This window comes from Vipera ursinii, assembly GCF_947247035.1.
Source record: "Vipera ursinii genome assembly, chromosome: 7".
In the NCBI taxonomy this organism is placed as follows: Eukaryota; Metazoa; Chordata; class Lepidosauria; order Squamata; family Viperidae; genus Vipera; species Vipera ursinii.
Window position 1 is genome coordinate 213,358 of NC_139521.1, and position 16,778 is coordinate 230,135.

The 16,778-nt window shown below is 53.2% G+C and overlaps 1 protein-coding gene across 1 annotated transcript; it reads left to right on the forward strand.

Annotated features, from left to right (window-relative positions):
- The first annotated feature begins 218 nt into the window (after positions 1-218).
- Positions 219-14,694, forward strand: LOC310643305 (solute carrier family 2, facilitated glucose transporter member 3-like). Its single transcript, XM_083367577.1, has 10 exons — positions 219-317; positions 2,920-3,018; positions 5,637-5,797; positions 6,203-6,443; positions 6,823-6,985; positions 7,620-7,807; positions 8,221-8,325; positions 8,804-8,905; positions 11,555-11,758; positions 12,121-14,694. The coding sequence occupies exons 1-10, from the start codon at positions 285-287 to the stop codon at positions 12,334-12,336; spliced, it is 1,512 nt and encodes a 503-aa protein (XP_083223703.1). The 5' UTR covers positions 219-284; the 3' UTR covers positions 12,337-14,694.
- Positions 14,695-16,778: the final 2,084 nt, after the last annotated feature.

Genomic DNA, 16,778 nt, shown 5'->3' on the forward strand with positions numbered 1-16,778 from the left:
GAAAGGGAGGGGGAGGGGAAGCTGGCGGCCCCGCAGCCTCCCCCGCCCGTCTCGTGGCCCAACAGCCCGCCCTGCGCGCGTCATCGGGGGGGCGAGGCAGACGCGCCTCTCCCGACGGGCCCCTGCGCGGGGGCTGCTCCAGCCGCCCCCCCCCGCCCTCCAGCCCACGGCAGCTATAAAGGTGGCGGCGGCGGCGGGAGGCAGAAGCGGCATCTGGGCGGGCGCGGACTCGGCGGCTCATCTGCAGCAGAGCTACCAGGGACAGACGGACGATCGGGCGAGGGATGGAGGCGGTCGGCCCCGTCGAGCAGACGAAGGTCAGCGCGGGGCTTGGCGGAAAAGGGGGCTTGGCGCGTAGAGGCCGCCGGGCTTGGCGGGCGCAGCGCGGGCTCCGCGGAGGATGCGGCGAGGGTCGCGTCTGGCCAAGGGCGCTTTGGGGCGGTTTGCCGGAAGGGAGGATCGGCCTCTGCCCCGGGCAGGGCGGGAGGCTTCGAAATACCCGCGTGGGAAGCCGGGCGGAGGGACGGGGACGTCGCTTCTCCCGAGGCGTTGGGTGTAAAGTCTCCGGCAGCCTCCTAGCTGCTCTACCAGGGCCCATTCGGAGGAGAAGCAGCGTGTGTGTCAGTGTGTGTGCGAGCGTGCGTGAGAAAGACAGAGAGAGATGGGTGGAAACCCGGCTGGTTTGGAGCTCCGGAAGGGTGCCGGGAGCAGAGGCGGGCTCGGCCAGGGCGGCTTCGGATTGGGACCCTCAGCAGGTGTCAAGGTCATCTGGAGGTGGGAGAGAACAAGCCCCCCGCCCGACCTCCAAGGGGGGGGACAAGATCCACCCAGCCCCCTGCCAACCTCCTATCCGTGCAAATGCCAGCGCCTGTGAAGGGCGGCGGCGGCGGATTCTCTGGCAGATTTCCTGCCATTTTGCTGCCTCTCTCTCCCTTCTTGCCCCCCCCCCATCTGTATCTTTTGACGCTGCAAGGGATGCTGGCCAGCAACAGGACCCTCTCTCAGTTGCGGGGGGGGGGCAGGCAGAAGGGTGGCAACGCGGGATTTTGCTAGCAAATGGCTTCCAGTGCAAGAGACAGAGCGTCAAACACCTGCCCTTCAGATAACGCCCCCCCCCCCCGCGGGCAGGATTCCAGAGACAAGAAGTCAAGTGATTAGTGGGAAGAAATCGCAATTGGACGCCCCGAGGGGCCACAGTGTCCGCAGCTCTAAACCCGGGTGGCCCCGGGGCTGAAAGGTTGGGCTGCAGAGCCACGCAGCTCCCCTCACCGCCAGGGAGTCGCCTCTGACTCTCGGCCGCAGTTGAGCGCCTGCCTAGGAGTTGGCGAAATCGTTCCCTTAAGTCCTTCAGAGCCCGGAGGTGTGACGTTGTTTGTGGCTCTGTAGCCAGGGATGCTATTGGGTCAGGGTTAGCCCTTCGCCCTTATTCTCGGGTCACTTAACTCCCTGCCTTGGGCTGCTGGGCGGTTTTCACTCAATTTAAGGGCATTTAAGAGTGGCAGCTGAGAGGAGTGCTGAGAAGCCTTAGCTGAACTTTTTTTTTGAGGTTTAAGACAGAACCTCAAGAAAGCAGTGGGCGCTAAATTCCTTCTCAACACACCCGTCCCTTTTAATCAATTTGTGCAACCATAGAAGCATCACAAAAATTAAAACGCAAACCAGGCCAGTCAAATAGTTGAAATGCAAACAAAAATAGGGAAAAGATAGCAAAGTAAACACAACTTTACTGGGAGCAAAAATTCTCCTCTGGATCACGAGAAGACCTGGGATCACCCACAAGTGCTCCAGACAGTTGATCCTGATGGGGAGACCCCGGGACAGCCACCTGCAGGGAACTTAAAACTCTGGGAGGTGAGGACAGAGGCGTCTTGTGCAATCCACCTTTGCTGCCTTCAGAAGGACACTGGGTGTGCAACTTCCTTTTCTAATCACTTTCGGAAATTGCTTTTTTTTAAAAGATTTTGGGAAACTTCAGAAACGAGTTCTTACAATACTAGTTGAATTTCCTTCAGTCTTTAGCAAAAGACGTTTTAAATACAGGTTTAAGGATATTTTTGTGAAATAAAGAACAAAATGATTGATTTTAGAAAATTGCAAACTGTTTTAAGAGTCCAGATATATTTGAAATAATATTTTGAAATTCATTATATGACTACTTTCTGTGGAAAAATGCTGCTGTTCTAAAAAAGAAGATAGGATGGGGCTCTGAAGGTTGGACACTGGAGGGAACTAGAAAGAGCCAAACAGTACAATTAAAGGAGAACAACACTCCGTCAGCGGAGCAGAAGAAGTGGGAAGTGGGGGGGGGGGGGCACGCTGTGTGTGTGTGTGGAATCGGTTCCACTGGAGGCAGTAACCAAATGACTTCCCACTTGTCTTTTCATTTTACTTGTTGCTATGGAAACATGGACTCCCTGGGTGGGTAAGGAGCCCGTCTGCCAGCCAAAGGCTCACGAGGGAGGGAGGCGTTGGGGGGGGATGAGATAAGGGGTCTAAGGGGGGCTATCTTGGGATCTGGCTGTGGGACGGCTCCTGGCGAGAGGGAGGGCCTGGCTGCTTTGTGCATCCCTAGATATTTGGCAAGATGCAGAGAGAGAAGCTGGTCCGCGATCTCCCAGCCCTCCTCGGAACAGGGGGACGTTGCCCCGTGGCTGCACCGAGTGGGGAGCGGCGGTTCAGGCTGGGCGACCCCGGCTTGCTCCCTCCCTCTCAGCCCGAGGAAGAGCCCCTGAAACCTTGCCAGGAACACGGCCGGGACTGTCCGGGCGGTAGCCGGCAGTCGCCGCCGGCTCGAAGGGCCCTCCGACCGACGCTGCGTCGACGGGCTTTGCCTTCCTCGGAATCCGGCTGAGCAGCCGCCAGCCCCCCCCCCCGCCTCTGCGGAGAGCCTGACTGGCCGCCGCCGCGCTGTCTTTCCAGAGGAAGGTGACCGGGTCCCTGCTGGCGGCCGTCTCGGTGGCGGCCATCGGATCGCTCCAGTTTGGCTACAACACGGGAGTCATCAACGCCCCGGAGGAGGTAAGCGCGCGGGGGGGGGGGCTTTCTGTTACCCGGAGAATTTGCTGTAGCAGCAAAGGTGGGGAGGAATCGGGGCAGAGCCCGGAGGCCGAGGGGGGCGTCGTGGAGTCGGTCAGGGGGCCATTTAGCCGTCTCGGGTTAAGGAGGCAACGGAGCTTTCCGCTTTGCAAGAGAGCGAAGGGCTCGTCGGAAAAGGTGACGCCGGGACTCTCGTGCTTTCTCGGAAGCAGGAGGAGCCTCTCCGGGGCAAGGGAGGCGAGGAGGTGCGGTGCTGCCGCTCCGCCATCCCTCGGGCCCTGGAAGCAGAGGCCGGCTCGGAGCCGGAGATGGGGGCAGGAGGGGGGCCGGTCCGACCCTCCCTTGGGACGGAGAAGGATTCCCCCCTCCTCGGCCCTGAAAGCCAACGGACTCCTCGCCCCCCCCTCGGCTGAGTAACGGGCCGAGCAGCGCCCTGGATAGCTGAGCAAAGGGGGGGGGGAGTCCTCTCCCCACGGGCCCTTTCTGGGGAAGGGCTGGCCTTCCCGCCACCTCCCCCCAGCCGGGGCAGGACCTGGTGCGGAGGCCAGACTCCGGCAGCTGCTTCTCCATAGCTCGGCTGGGGAAGGGCCAAGGAGAGAGCGGCTTCTCCCCAGGCAGCCGGGGAGGCCTTGAGGCGGGGAGGGGGGAAATGGGTTGACACAGCACCCCCATCTTTCAGTCCTCCAAGCGCTCCCCTTCCGCTGCTCTGTGTGTCTCCCGCCAAAGAAAGAGCAGCAGCGTTTCCTCTTTCTGTGCTGATGGGGCCTCCCACATCTCCTTGTGAGGCTTGCGGGGGGGGGGGGCTGTTTCTGCACAGTGCCAGCATGTCTGGGGATGGAGCCCCCCCAGGTCCCCAGGACTCCTGGGGGGGCCTTGGGCCAGTGGGGTTGTCTCTTCCGGGGAGAAACCTGCGGGCATTTGGGGACAGAGGAGTGGGGAGTGCTGGATGGGGAGAGGCCGGGGGTCCCTTTGAGGCCTCACCAGGGGAGGCTGCCCAGGGGGATCTCCTGCTGCTTCGTGGGAGCAGAGCTGACTTCCCCTCCAGAGAACTTTGCCAAGGCACCACATTTGTTCACAACTTGCATGGCTGAGCATTTTTAATCACTCCAGCTCCATTTTTTTTTGTATAAACCCCCTTTATTGATGCAAGACCTAAAATTAAGGAAGAGTCTGAGAAGGATAACACCCCCACCCCACCCTGTCCCTAAAAGCATCAGCAGGAGTGGAGAAGATCTTGGGATTTTTACCTTCGGCTGAGATTAAATTGGGATCTCTAGGTCTTTGGAAAGCTAGCCCTGCCAGGTAGTCCGGACAAGAAGCAGAGCCAGCGGTCCTGGTTCTACTTTTATTGCAAGGTTGCCTGAAGAGAATCTGGCAAGGTTGAAAATGTTTGTCCCTGCCTCCCTTTCTAATCTATGGAAAACCAGGGAGGGTCCCCACTGCAGCGCTCCCCACGCCTGCTGTGGGCCGGGGCCCCATTGCAAGCCCCCCTGCCCCGTCCGACTCTGGCTCTCCCCGTCTGCCGGGACATTCCCATAAAGCAGGGCCCCTCTTCAGCCACGTGCCCAGCTGTGAAACTCCCTTCCAGCTGTGAGAGGGGGGAGGAATCTACTTGCTGAGTCAAGGGTGGAGGGAGCAAGGACAGCCACAGGGGGGGGGGACTGTGGCCGGCCAGAGATCCTCAGGCTTAATCTCCCCAGCTCCTTCATCCTGCCAGCACCTCCAGCTGTCATCTTTTCCACGCTCTGGTCAAAATAGGGGAAGGAAAATGACTCAGGGAATTCCAAAATTATTTGTCTCTGAATTGGGCCACTTAATGAAGACAGCGAGGATGGAGGAGGAAATGCGTGGTGGGTCGCGCTCCTCCTCACCAGGGTGGTGATTCATGTGCCGCATCCTGGCGTCTACGCTCATGGGGGGTGGGGGAGGGGAGGCAGGATAACGGCTAGACGGGCTCCTCTCCTCTCCCGGGGAGCCGGCCCCCTGCTGCCCCCTGGCGTCTCCGCAGAGGATCACTTGCCCGGCTGCCCTCAAGCCCAGACCCGGGAAGGCCACCCTGAAAGGGGCATCTGGAGCCAGCCCTGCCTGGGAAGGGAGCTGCCGGGGGCAGCAGAGGGACTCCCCCCCCCGTTTTAACAAAGCCCCCAGGCCCTTTTCGGAAGGAAGGCCTTTTACATCCCTGTTAACAATTTAGCCCTTTGGGTACATTTAAAGAGCTACAAATAATAAAGCCTAACTCTTTAAATCTACCAACCCATGTGGGTATCGGAGGAGCATTTGATATTCCTCTAGTATTGGATGAAAATATAAGCAGACTACTGGCGTGAGAGTGTCAGCAGTTTTTCCTTATGAGTGAGAAAAAACTGACTCGTATGAACATTGAAGTTACCCAGCCAGAATTTACTGAAGAAATTTCCTGATTTTTCAAATCTTGGATGCCTTTATTCTTGGCTTCCGCTTGTACATATGGATTTAATCCTGGGAACATCTACAGTCTGATTATCTTCTCTCCGATACCTGGCCGTGCCCCCTCTCAACTCCCCTCCCCTTTTCTCCTCTTCTGCTTCAGAAACCCTGAGCTCCCTTTTCTGTCCTTGCAGATCATCAAGGGCTTTTTCAACAGCACCTGGATAGAGCGGACGGGACACGACATCCCGGATAGCCTGCTGACCGCTCTGTGGTCCATTTCGGTGGCCATTTTCTCAGTCGGAGGGATGATTGGCTCCTTCTCCGTTGGGTTTTTTGTCAACCGATTTGGCAGGTGGGTGAGGATTGGCACGGGGGGGGGCATGGGAGAGGAAGCAACCTCCCTTAGGAAATGGGCGTGGGGCCCCAGGTCCGAAAGGGGCCTTGGGGGGGGGAAGCTGCTGGGGGTTGAGTCTGGCCAGGGAAGGGCCTGGGGTGGCTCCCCCCAAGGCATCCTCTACGAGACCAGGACTTCAAGCACCAGTGGCCATGGAGGGGAGCCCAGCTGGGCAACCCCTGTGGGCCCCTCCGTGCCATGACCGGCAGATCATGGCTGTCCCAGAGATTTGTGAAGCCCTGAGTTGTTGTGGCTGCTCTCTGAATTCGGACGCTGTGCTGGAGCCCCAGAGGACCCCCCACACACAAACTTCTCTGACCTTTTCTAATGCTTCTTTCGATTCTCTCTCTCTTCCCTCTGCAGGCGAAACTCCATGCTGCTGGTGAACGTTCTGGCCATCATGGCTGGCATCTTGATGGGCTTGTCCAAGCTGTCCAAGGCGGTGGAGATGCTGATCATCGGGCGTTTCATCATTGGAGTCTTTTGTGGCCTCTGCACCGGCTTTGTGCCCATGTACATCAGTGAAGTCTCCCCGACTAGTTTGCGGGGGGCTTTTGGCACCCTGAACCAGCTGGGCATTGTGGTGGGCATCCTGGTGGCCCAGGTGAGTGAGCCCTCATCCCAGAAGTGTGGCTCTGTTGGCAGCCTTGCCTTCACAGGGCAGAGAGGCCTGCACTTGTCCACTTGGCCCTTTGACTTCCTGGGGAAGAGATTGATGCTCTGTGATCCGCTGTGGGTAGCGATTGCGCTGAGCAGGAGAGGATTCCTCAGCTAAATCAGTTCCGTAGGATCTGGGGCAGCAGGGGGACTTCTGGGTCTGCTCAGTCTGTGGAAGGCCAAGGATCTCTTGAGCATCAGCAGCCCAAGGAAGTTCTCTGGCGGTTCTGAGGAAATCCTGCCCGACTGACTTACTGCCTCCTCGCACTTCGGTTTCTGGGGACGGGGCCTGACCCCCCTTGTGCCTCTCTCTTCCTTGCCCTCAGATCTTCGGCCTGCACGTCATCCTGGGGACGGAAACTCTCTGGCCACTCTTGCTGGGCTTCACCGTCATCCCAGCCCTCCTGCAGATCCTGGCCCTCCCCTTCTGTCCGGAGAGCCCCCGTTTCCTGCTCATCAACAAGGCGGAGGAAGAGAAGGCCGTCAAAGGTATTCGTCCTGCAGCAGCCTTGCAGAGCCACGCAACGGCATGCCTGTTTTAGCAAAACATTTTGCCAGGCAGGTGCTAACCCCAAAAGCATTTTAGCAGTAAGTGAAAGGATAGGTAAAAATGGAAAACTTTGATAAAATAATACCTGCTAGGAAGGGCACAGCAGTCTTCAAAACTTGGCCGTCCTTTCCTCCTTGTTGAAAGAATGGCAACGGAGTCTTCACAGATTTCACTGCTGGTCCAGCCGCTCCAACCAGATCACAGATGGCTCAAGACAGGAGGTCTCTCTGTTGTTTCCAAAGGTGGATCTCTGCCTTTCTTGCTCCCCTCTTCTGAACCGGCAGGCACAATTCTTTGCTTGTTCTGAGGCTGAGGTTCTGGCACGCTGGAATGTAACACAGCACAAAAGTCCGTGTGTGCTCAGAAGGCTCTCCTCCCTGACCAGGAAAGATGGAATATTGGCCGTCAGTCATCTCCAGCGCTAGTGAATGGGGCTCCTGTCCTTACCTGGGCAGGATGAGTAGTTCAGTGAGGGAGAGTCCTTCCTAGAAATAGATTGGGCACAAAACTGATTGGCACTCTCCAGTGTGAGGCGTCCAGTGTCTGACGCGGTCCATGTCCTCCTTCCCTCAGTGCTCCAGAGCCTGCGGGGTGTCCAGGATGTGTTCAGCGACATCCAGGAGATGAAAGAGGAAAGCACCAAGATGTCCCAGGAGAAGAAAGTCACCATCCCAGAACTCTTCCGCTCCCCCAGCTACCGCCAAGCCATCATCATCGCCATCGCCTTGCAACTCTCGCAGCAGCTCTCAGGGATCAACGCGGTGGGTCCCCCAAGGGCCAGTCTCCATGCTGGACCTGCTGGAAGCCACTTGTCTGGCGGGAGACGGGAGGAGCTCCCTGGGAAGGGAGGGGAGCTGGGTCCGAGGGAAGGTGGGGAGCAGCCATAAGAGGGGAACTCAAAAGGCCAGGATGCCGACTGCAACCATGCCATTGAAGCCACCCCTCTGTTGCATGGATCAAAAGGGCAGGGGGTCAGTGGCACAGTGACATTATGGATTTTGGGATCTTCCTGTGGACGTACCTGGTGCTTTTGTTTGGCTTCATATTTCACGCTCACTGGGGTGCAAGAGGGTCCTTCCTTTCTCACCTGTTCTCCAGCAGGTGCTGTGTGCTCAGAGGTCAAATTTCCCTCCCGATTCTAAGCACCGCCCTCCACCCTTGGTCTTCCTCGCAGGTGTTCTACTATTCCACTGGGATCTTCAAAGATGCTGGAGTGGAGCAACCAGTTTATGCCACCATCGGGGCTGGCGTGGTCAACACCGTCTTTACTGTGGTGTCGGTACGTGGTGATAAAGGATGGGATTGCCCTGCATTGGGGGGGCTGAGGCGGAAGACCCTCTTGGAAACCTGGAGGGACTTGCCAGAGAAAATGTTCCTAGCATCAGGGGCAGCTTTGGGAGGGTGGGGATGGGGACCCATTATGTTAAAAAAGGATGGGGCTTAGATCACCCGAGTGTGGTTGACATGTTGACCTGGAGTGGGCTTAAGATGGGCATTACACACTCTGGTGCCCACCTGACAATCATGGAAGGCTCATGTGCATGTTGCCTTTAAAGTGTGGTACCACACTGGACCTCTGTGTGGAGAGGGGATTCCAGAGGGTGCGGTTCAATAAGTCAAGGGTAGTGGTCACAGCAGCGGGATCCAATTTACCATTTCACGGAGAGTTTTTTGACCATTCTCTGGTAACTGTTCCTACAGTTGCAGAGAGATTTGCTCCCCACCGCAATCTTATGTGTCCCCTTCCCATTCTGCAGCTCTTCCTTGTGGAGCGAGCGGGACGTCGGACCCTGCACCTGATTGGCTTAGGAGGCATGGCTGTCTGCGGAATCCTCATGACGGTGGCCTTGGCGCTGAAGGTAGGCAGCAGCATTTCTGCTTCCTGATAGCCCCTCTCCCAGTTTGGACTGAAATGAAGTACACGTCCTGAGGAAAGAGAATGGAGGCAGTTTTGTGTCTGGAGTTACATATCTTAGGGGGTTCTACCCTCCCCCATTCCTCATCCCCATGCGGAAAACCACTGATTTCTAATCAAGTTTCCTGCCAGTCACAGATTGTACAATCTAGCTGGGAAACAAGATAATTGAGGCCACATTGCCCAGCTGCCCCTTAGAGAAAAGAAACTCTGTTCCAGGTGGTTCATAGGAGAACAGGAACTCCTTGAGATGTCCTCCTCACAAGCAGTTTAGGAGTGCAGGAATCAAAATCAAGGTCATGAACTAGGATGGGATAATGTTCTTCTGATCTTGATCATTTAGCTTTGGCATTTTGTACAAAGTTAAGTTTCTGAAATTCCAACTGAACTTTGGATTTCCTATGGGCTCCAGAGATTTCATTAGATGTTATTGAACCCTTAGAATTTTGTTAGTCACGGGAGAAAAACAGGGGAGATGTGGTGATAGTCCAAGGAAGACAATCATGAATGTCCACTATGGACAAATGCCTATCACAAAATGATCTTATCAGGGCCGAGTTTAGACCTACTAAATACCTTACAGTCCATATTCATCCAAGGCGTTGCTTTAGCACTATCGTAGTTATCAAGATTCAGAAGGTGGAAATTTAGCAAGCCCTTTCCCCATTTCTCTCGGGGAGGCTTTGTCTGTGGTGGGCACAATCAGTAATGTCTGCATAGCTTCATGAATATAATTCTTCCTTTAGTGCATTTTCCAATCCCAGTCCAACTAGTCAGAGCTCACATTGCTGATTGAGATGACTTTCCCAACTACTCTAAGCAGAGAGGCTAAGCAAGCTGGTAATCCAGATAGTTACCAAAATTTGTCTTTTACTTCCTTGTTTCCAGAAAGATTTCCAAGCAGCAGACCAACAGCAGCAGCTAAAATAACACGGTGCAGAGTAGAGGAGCCCTTGAACCCTTCACTCACTCTCTCAAACACACATACACAACACACACACAGAGCTCCTCCCTGTCTCCTATTTTATAACTCTGACAGCTGCTTTTCATCCACCTTGTCATGGGGCTTTTGTTACGGTTTGAGAAAACAAATTGGGGAAGAGTTGAGATGTTCTTGGGCAGTTCCTGATCATGGAAGACCATGTGCTGATTCTTGATACTTTGATCTGTCAGCGACACCTTGATCTTCTTCCGGTTTGGGGCACATCACTGTTTAATCCACCCTCGTGTGCCATTGCTGTCTTATGTTCCTGTGCTTTCACAGTAGGAACGTCGTTGGTATCTGATCTTCATCATGGACTTTACTGAACTCTGCATGCAGGTCATCCACTGTGATCCCCAGAAAAGCTTATCTGCTGGGCAAGCCTGCAAAGAGGCCACTTTCTTTCAAGTGTGGTCGCCAGTCTTGCTTCCTGCAAGTGCAGGCTCCAACTGGTGCAGAATGCAGCCGCGAGAGTTGTGTTGGGGGTCTCCTGATACTCCCATGTTACACCTCTGCTCCGTGAGCTGCATTGGCTTCCAGTTGCCTTCCGGGTGAGATTCAAGGTGCTGGTAATGACCTTTAAAGCCCTACATGGCAGGGGTCCGGAGTACCTTAGGGAGCACCTGCGGCCGGCATCAACTTCCCTCCGCCCAGTGCGTTCCCACAGAGAGGGCCTCCTCAGGGTGCCACCGGTCAGAGAATGCCGTCTGGTGACCCCCAGGGGGAGGGCGTTCTCTGGGTGCGCCTGACCTGTGGAACCGTTTACCGGTTGAGCTCCGGATGGCTCCCAACCTTCACTCCTTCCCACGTGATCTAAAAACCTATGTGTTTGAACAAGCCGGCCTGGTCTGATGGGTTTGGGTTTTAATTATTGTTTTTAATGTAATTTATTTTCTGCATTTGGGCACTATGGTTTAATCTGTTCTTAATTTTTGTATTTCGGTATTTTGATATTTATTGCCCTGTTCACCGCCCTGAGTCCTTTGGGAGAAGGGCGGTATACAAATTAAATTAAATAAAATAAAATAAAATTAAATAAAATAAATAAATAAATAAATAAATAAATATCCAAAGTGCCCTCTTGAAATGGCTTCATTTAATTTAGTAAAAGGAGAAACAGTTGCCACCATTCTGATAACTGCGAACTCTGGGTCTCCTCTTGGATACTTCATGTAGGCATTCATGCTGATGGGAAAGACAACAGTGGCACACTACACAAACACACACACTCCCATATATCCTAATGTTTAAGTGGCCAACTGGGTTGAACCAAAACTCTTCAAGTGCCGAGTGCCACCAAACTGGTATAAGTGTTCCGGAAAGACAGAAAGAGCAGAAGGTGTGAGCTGTTTCTCCAGGTTGTCCTGTAGTTTTAGCCGTCTCTTTGACTAAAATATTTTGCTGACCAAGCAAGGCCAGAAATGAGAATGAACTGGTTGCTGCTCATCTCTGCTCTCCACGGAAATCTGGAGTTGTGCAGATTTCTTGGACCATCTGAGCCAAGAAAGGTTCCTGGTCGATCAATTCCGCATAAGCAGATGCTAAAAGTTGGGATCAACCAGTGCTACCCTGGGATTACAAATGGTTAACTCCGCATCTCTGTTTTTGCAGAACACAGTGTCTTGGATCAGTTACGTCAGTATTTTTGGCACTTTTGCCTTTGTGGCTCTCTTTGAAATTGGACCTGGACCGATCCCGTGGTTCATTGTGTCCGAACTCTTCAGCCAGGGCCCTCGTCCTGCAGCTGTGGCGGTGGCTGGTTTCTGCAACTGGACCTCCAACTTCCTGGTGGGCATGCTCTTTCCCTATGCAGAGGTAAGGCCTCCCTGTTGGACCTTCTTTGTGGGCTTACTGTGAACGCCGTGAAGTCTGCTCCTTTCCCCTGAAGTTGGCCGTCAGGTGGGAAGTAGGAGGAGGAAAGGACAAACACTAAAAGGGGGTCGAGAACCGCACGTGGCTGTTGTCAGAACGGCTGTTGAGCGGGAGAACTCGGAGGGTTTGCTTCACTGCTCAGCTGAAGCCCAGTAGGAGGGCCTTTGCGTAGATATCAGCTGGAACAACATTCATACTTCTGCTCCCCACGAAGAACCAAACCACAGAGGGTCCTTATCCTTGCACTTCCTGCTCCTGCCCGTTGTCTTACAGCAAAGGTAACGTTGTGATTATCTTCCTTGCAGAAATTATGTGGGCCTTACGTTTTCCTGATCTTCGTTGCCTTCCTTGTCTTCTTCTTCTTCTTCACCTTCTTCAAAGTCCCTGAGACAAAAGGCAGGACTTTTGAAGACATCTCCAGCGGGTTTGAGAGGCAGGTCGTGAATGGTTTTGCTCCAGCAACTGGCAACAAGGGTTCAGCGGTGGAATTAACTAGCATTCAGCCTAAGGAAGATGCCTAATCCCCCCACCCTTGCTTGTCTCTGAAAGGAGCTCTCCCTTGTAACCACTGCTGTGTTTCCCAAAGTCCTCCGTGTTTTCCTGGTCCTTGCCGTGACTTCAGTGCTCCGTTAGGACCAGAGGAAGGCAGCCGTTTCTCCTGCCGTTCTCCTTCCGGCCACGTACCTCTGGAGGACTGAGCAATGGCCCTTTGAGCTCCTCGAATCCTCCCTTACCTTGCCTGGAGGCTAAACCGTGTTTCTGTGTTGGTCGCTCCTGTCTTAGAGGCCAGTTCCTTGTGAGTTAACCCTCCCTCCCTCCTGATGGTTTACAGTGTTTCCTGCAGGGTGAAGTGCAACACACTGGAATTTACTTAAATGCCAGGGAAAGAGATATTTTGCCCCACTTCGTCCAATGGGGGTTTCCTTCTGTGTTTGGGAAATTATGATCAGAACTACTTTTTTATTTACCAGACTTAATTTATTCCTTACGTCACTTTGCTTGGAAATATTTATTTTTATGCAACATTCCTCTCCTCTGAGTATAAAGACTAGAAATAAGCATCAGATGACCTTTAAAGAAAAAAAGTCCGAGTGACGATGGGATACCAAAGAGACCAAGGGTGGGGGATGCCTGCCTCCCTTGAGCCTGGAGAAGGGGACCCGCCAGTTGACACCCGTGGGACCAGCCATTAAGGGTCCCTCCAAGGTGGGGAAGCTAAAGGCATGGGGTGGGGAACACGGGGGGAGGGCGGAAGTCCTGCCAGTCGGGGGGAGGCCTGCCCTTGCCCCTGGGGAGAACCCGAGGCCTGCCCAGATAGGGTGGGAGGGGGAGCCTTGGGGTTTGCGCCCCTTCCCGGAGAGCTTCCGTCTGCCGGGCTCTGGGGCCAGGGAGCCAGCTGGCCCTCGGCTGGAAGGACTTGCCTGGGGCCTCTCGGGGGGGGGCTCCCCGATGGGGTCTGAGGGACGGCAGGGGCTGGGGAGCCTTCTGGGACCCCAGATGGTGGGCCCCATCATCCTCTCCCACTTTCAGGACTGGGGCTGCAGACTGCGGCTTGCTGGGAACTTTGCAGACCTGAATTCCCAAAGGCCCCGAAGGGTTTGAAGAGAACGGAGGGGCAGGGCAGCATTTTAGTGCCAGCCCCAAAGGGCGCCCATTCAGGGTGGGCATAAACAGCAAGATGGTCCTGGGGCTGGGGGTCTTCTTCAGGACCCCCCTCCATCCAATTACTTCCTGAGGGGGTGACTGTCCCCATTTAACTGGCATCTTAAAGGGGCAGCGCTTGAATGGCGCAGCTGCAGCTCTCGACCTTTTTGCCTCCCCCCCCCGCCCACCCAGACATCCCTGGAGCAGTCATTTGTCTTGAAAAGAAGGCAATATAGAGTATTTTTAATTCTCCAGAGACTTTTGACCTACCAATTCTGGTGACTGATTTACTTTCCTCCTTTACGATGATTACATTTAAAAAAATCAGATGTTATTTGCTAAAGTATATTTTTGCAATCTTTTGTTGCTAGATGAAATCAAAAGTGAAATTTTGAGGATGAAGAATAGGCAGCTAAGATTTCAGATGAAGGAACTTAGAGACCAAAATCAAATAAAAGAACTATAGTTTTTTTCCTGATCTATTTATTTATTGGAAAGAATGTAAATAGTTTGCAGTCTAGCTTTATGGTATATATTTATATAATGCAAAGTGACTTTGCTGGTTGCTCTTTCTGTGGCCAGGGGACCAAGCCCCAGTCTGGGTTAAGAGCTCCCAGGGGTGTGTACCTCCCTCGGGTGGGCAATAGACCCTCCTGGGGTCCCCTGCTTCTCCAGGAGGGTCAGGAAAGTCCTGGCCAGGAAAGGGACCCACCTCCTCCAGCTCAGCCCCTCTGCTTGGAGGGATGTTGGGCAGCTACCCGGCTGTAAAAGAGAGGCTAAGATTGAAAGGTAGATGGGGGATACAGCGCAAAAGTCGTGATCTTCCTCGATGTGTCTATGTGTGGTTTGATTGGAAGCTGGAAAAGGGAAGGCTGGGCAGGGGACCATGGTTTCTGGAGTGTGGCTGGACTGCCTGCCTCAACCGACCTCTGGAATAGTTTGCATTCTCCACCGTCCTCCCCCACCCTCTTTCTTCAAAAATCTCTGCCTCTTCTCCATCCTGCCTTGTTTTTCTGTATATATATATATTTATCCTTATTTAACCCCGCCGAACGCTCATTTATTTCCTCTCTTCCAACAATGACATTGTGGGAGTGCAAAGTATTCCACATCTGAAGTATGTTTGTAAGTTTTGGTTTCTTGTGTGGTGAAGATTTACAAGGAGTTTTATAAATGTTATTGTGAATGTGTCATTTTTTTACAAAAAATAAAATAAAACAAAACTTTTGGCTGGATATGGACCTCTCTGTCATTATTGATCCAAAGCTAACTTTTTCCTTCTATGGCCCCACTGTGCCTCGGAGGGCCTTCACCAGAGGGCCCCCACAGCCCCCTGCCTGTCTTTCCATTCGCAGCCCAGAAGGGCAAAAATGACTCCACCCTTCCTGCAAAACGGCCTTCTATCTTTGAAGTTGGGTTTCCTCTCTCCCTTTAGAACAATCTCTCCAAAATGACAACAGCACACGTGCTTTATTAAAAAAGAAGTTTTGAAAGAAAGCTAAAATAAAATAGAAATCCTGCATTTGTGGCGTTTGGCATGTCTCACCTCCCCGGTTTGCTTAGAAGCCAAGAGTCACTGGGCATTTCTCCCTCCCACAAAACCCCATGGGATGGGAGGAAAAAACAACAACGGGAAGGGGGGGGGGTTCCCTGTTTGAATCTCTCTCTGGATCCGGGCAGCCAGATTGACGGTTTCCAGCCCCCCCTGGCCCAGATGAGAGCTACTGCTCAAGAGCATGGACTACGTTCACCAACCCCAAGCTGGTTCCTTTTCAACAAATGCTATCTTTATCTTTCAATGGTCATTTTCCAATCGTGACTCGGGTCTCCATTCTACACATTCAGTTCTATCTGCCTTTTGGATTTTAATCTCCTTTTGTTTAATCAAGGGTTCTCTGAGCAATGTTTGTTCAGGGTTTTCACCAACTTTTTCACTGGGTCCCCACGAGAGCCCTGTTCCCACCCAATTATGCAAGGAATGGGTTTTATTTGTGATGGTTCCTTGGGATGTCACCTCCAGCATCCAAAGGGATCAGTTGGGAGCAGGGGTGGGAAGGCAGCCCCAGTCGGGCCTCCCCACCTGATCCCGCCAGGCGCAAAGCTCCTTATGCGGGAAAGTGGAGGTCAGGACCAAGCTCTTCCACGAGGCTCCCTCTCTCTCTCTCTCTCTCTCTCTCTCTCCCTCTCTCCCTCCCTCCCTCCCTCTCTCTCTCTCTCTCCTCTCTCTCTCTCTCTCTCCCTCCCTCCCTCCCTCCCTCCTCTCTCTCTCTCCTCTCTCTCTCTCTCTCTCTCTCCCTCCCTCCCTCCCTCTCTCTCTCCTCTCTCTCTCTCTCTCTCTCTCTCTCTCTATGTCCTTGGGCCAAACATGGAGCTCCTTTCCCTGCGTAGAGCAACCCCACCAGGCGAGGGGAAGACGACCCGGAGAGCGGTGGGTTACCAAACAAGACATTTAATGGGGATGCTGACGTGTGTGTCAGAAAATTACACGTTTTGTGTCAGTGTGAAACGGTGGAGCAAAACAGGAGGATACACAGCCAGGATTGCACAGCCAGATGACTTTTTCCACACCAGAATGCACTATTATTTGTAAATACAGAATTACTATATAATCCCTAGAATTTAAATTTAGGAGAATTTTGTTCCACAAATGCAAACATTTCACATGTTTGAAATAAAAGTACAGCTAAGAAGAATTGTATTTTGCCTGCCAATCTGGACACATTTACGTTACAGTCTAGTTGTAATATTTTTTTTGTTTTGTTTTTTACAGTACTTTGAGTCTGAAATACTGAAATTAGATTTCACAATGTTACAGGGTAGATTTGCTCTATTTTATTTCTAAAAAGGTGTCACACACAATCATTGGCAAAAGTGAGTTTCTCTGATGCTTTTCTTTGACCATTTTCACACTGGCTTTATTTCATTTTGCTCCCCGGGGGGGTGCCCCCTCCCTCTTTCATCAACTCTGACTTTGCACAGAGTCTGCTCACAAGTCCAAACGTGTCAAGGCCAATCAGTAGCCGAGTATTTGCTTCGGTCAAAATGTTGGTTCTTTCTTTGCTATCTGAGATTATCGGTTTGGTTTTGCCTTTGCAGCAAGCAAGGATAAAGCAATAACCGAAGCGAGATTGTCACACCCTTTAATGAGCTGGCCACAGGGGGGGGAGCAAGGGCAAGCCGGGCCTCCCGCGGGGTCTGTTTCTCTGCCCAAATACAGTGAAGCGCGATGAGGTGAGTCGCAGGTGCGCACAGGTGGCGAAGGAAGGATGGAGCTGGCTACGTCGAGCACGTTTCTCTTAGTTCCGGGCAGGCTAGAAAA

What these genes read in the sequence shown, in the direction of transcription:
- LOC310643305 (XM_083367577.1), top strand. Translation starts at nt 285, where the DNA reads ATGGAGGCGGTCGGCCCCGTCGAGCAGACGAAG. An exon ending in TCATCAACGCCCCGGAGGAG is followed by an intron (nt 3,019 to 5,636) that starts GTAAGCGCGCGG and finishes CTGTCCTTGCAG; the next exon opens with ATCATCAAGGGCTTTTTCAA. An exon ending in CGGTGGCCTTGGCGCTGAAG is followed by an intron (nt 8,906 to 11,554) that starts GTAGGCAGCAGC and finishes CTGTTTTTGCAG; the next exon opens with AACACAGTGTCTTGGATCAG.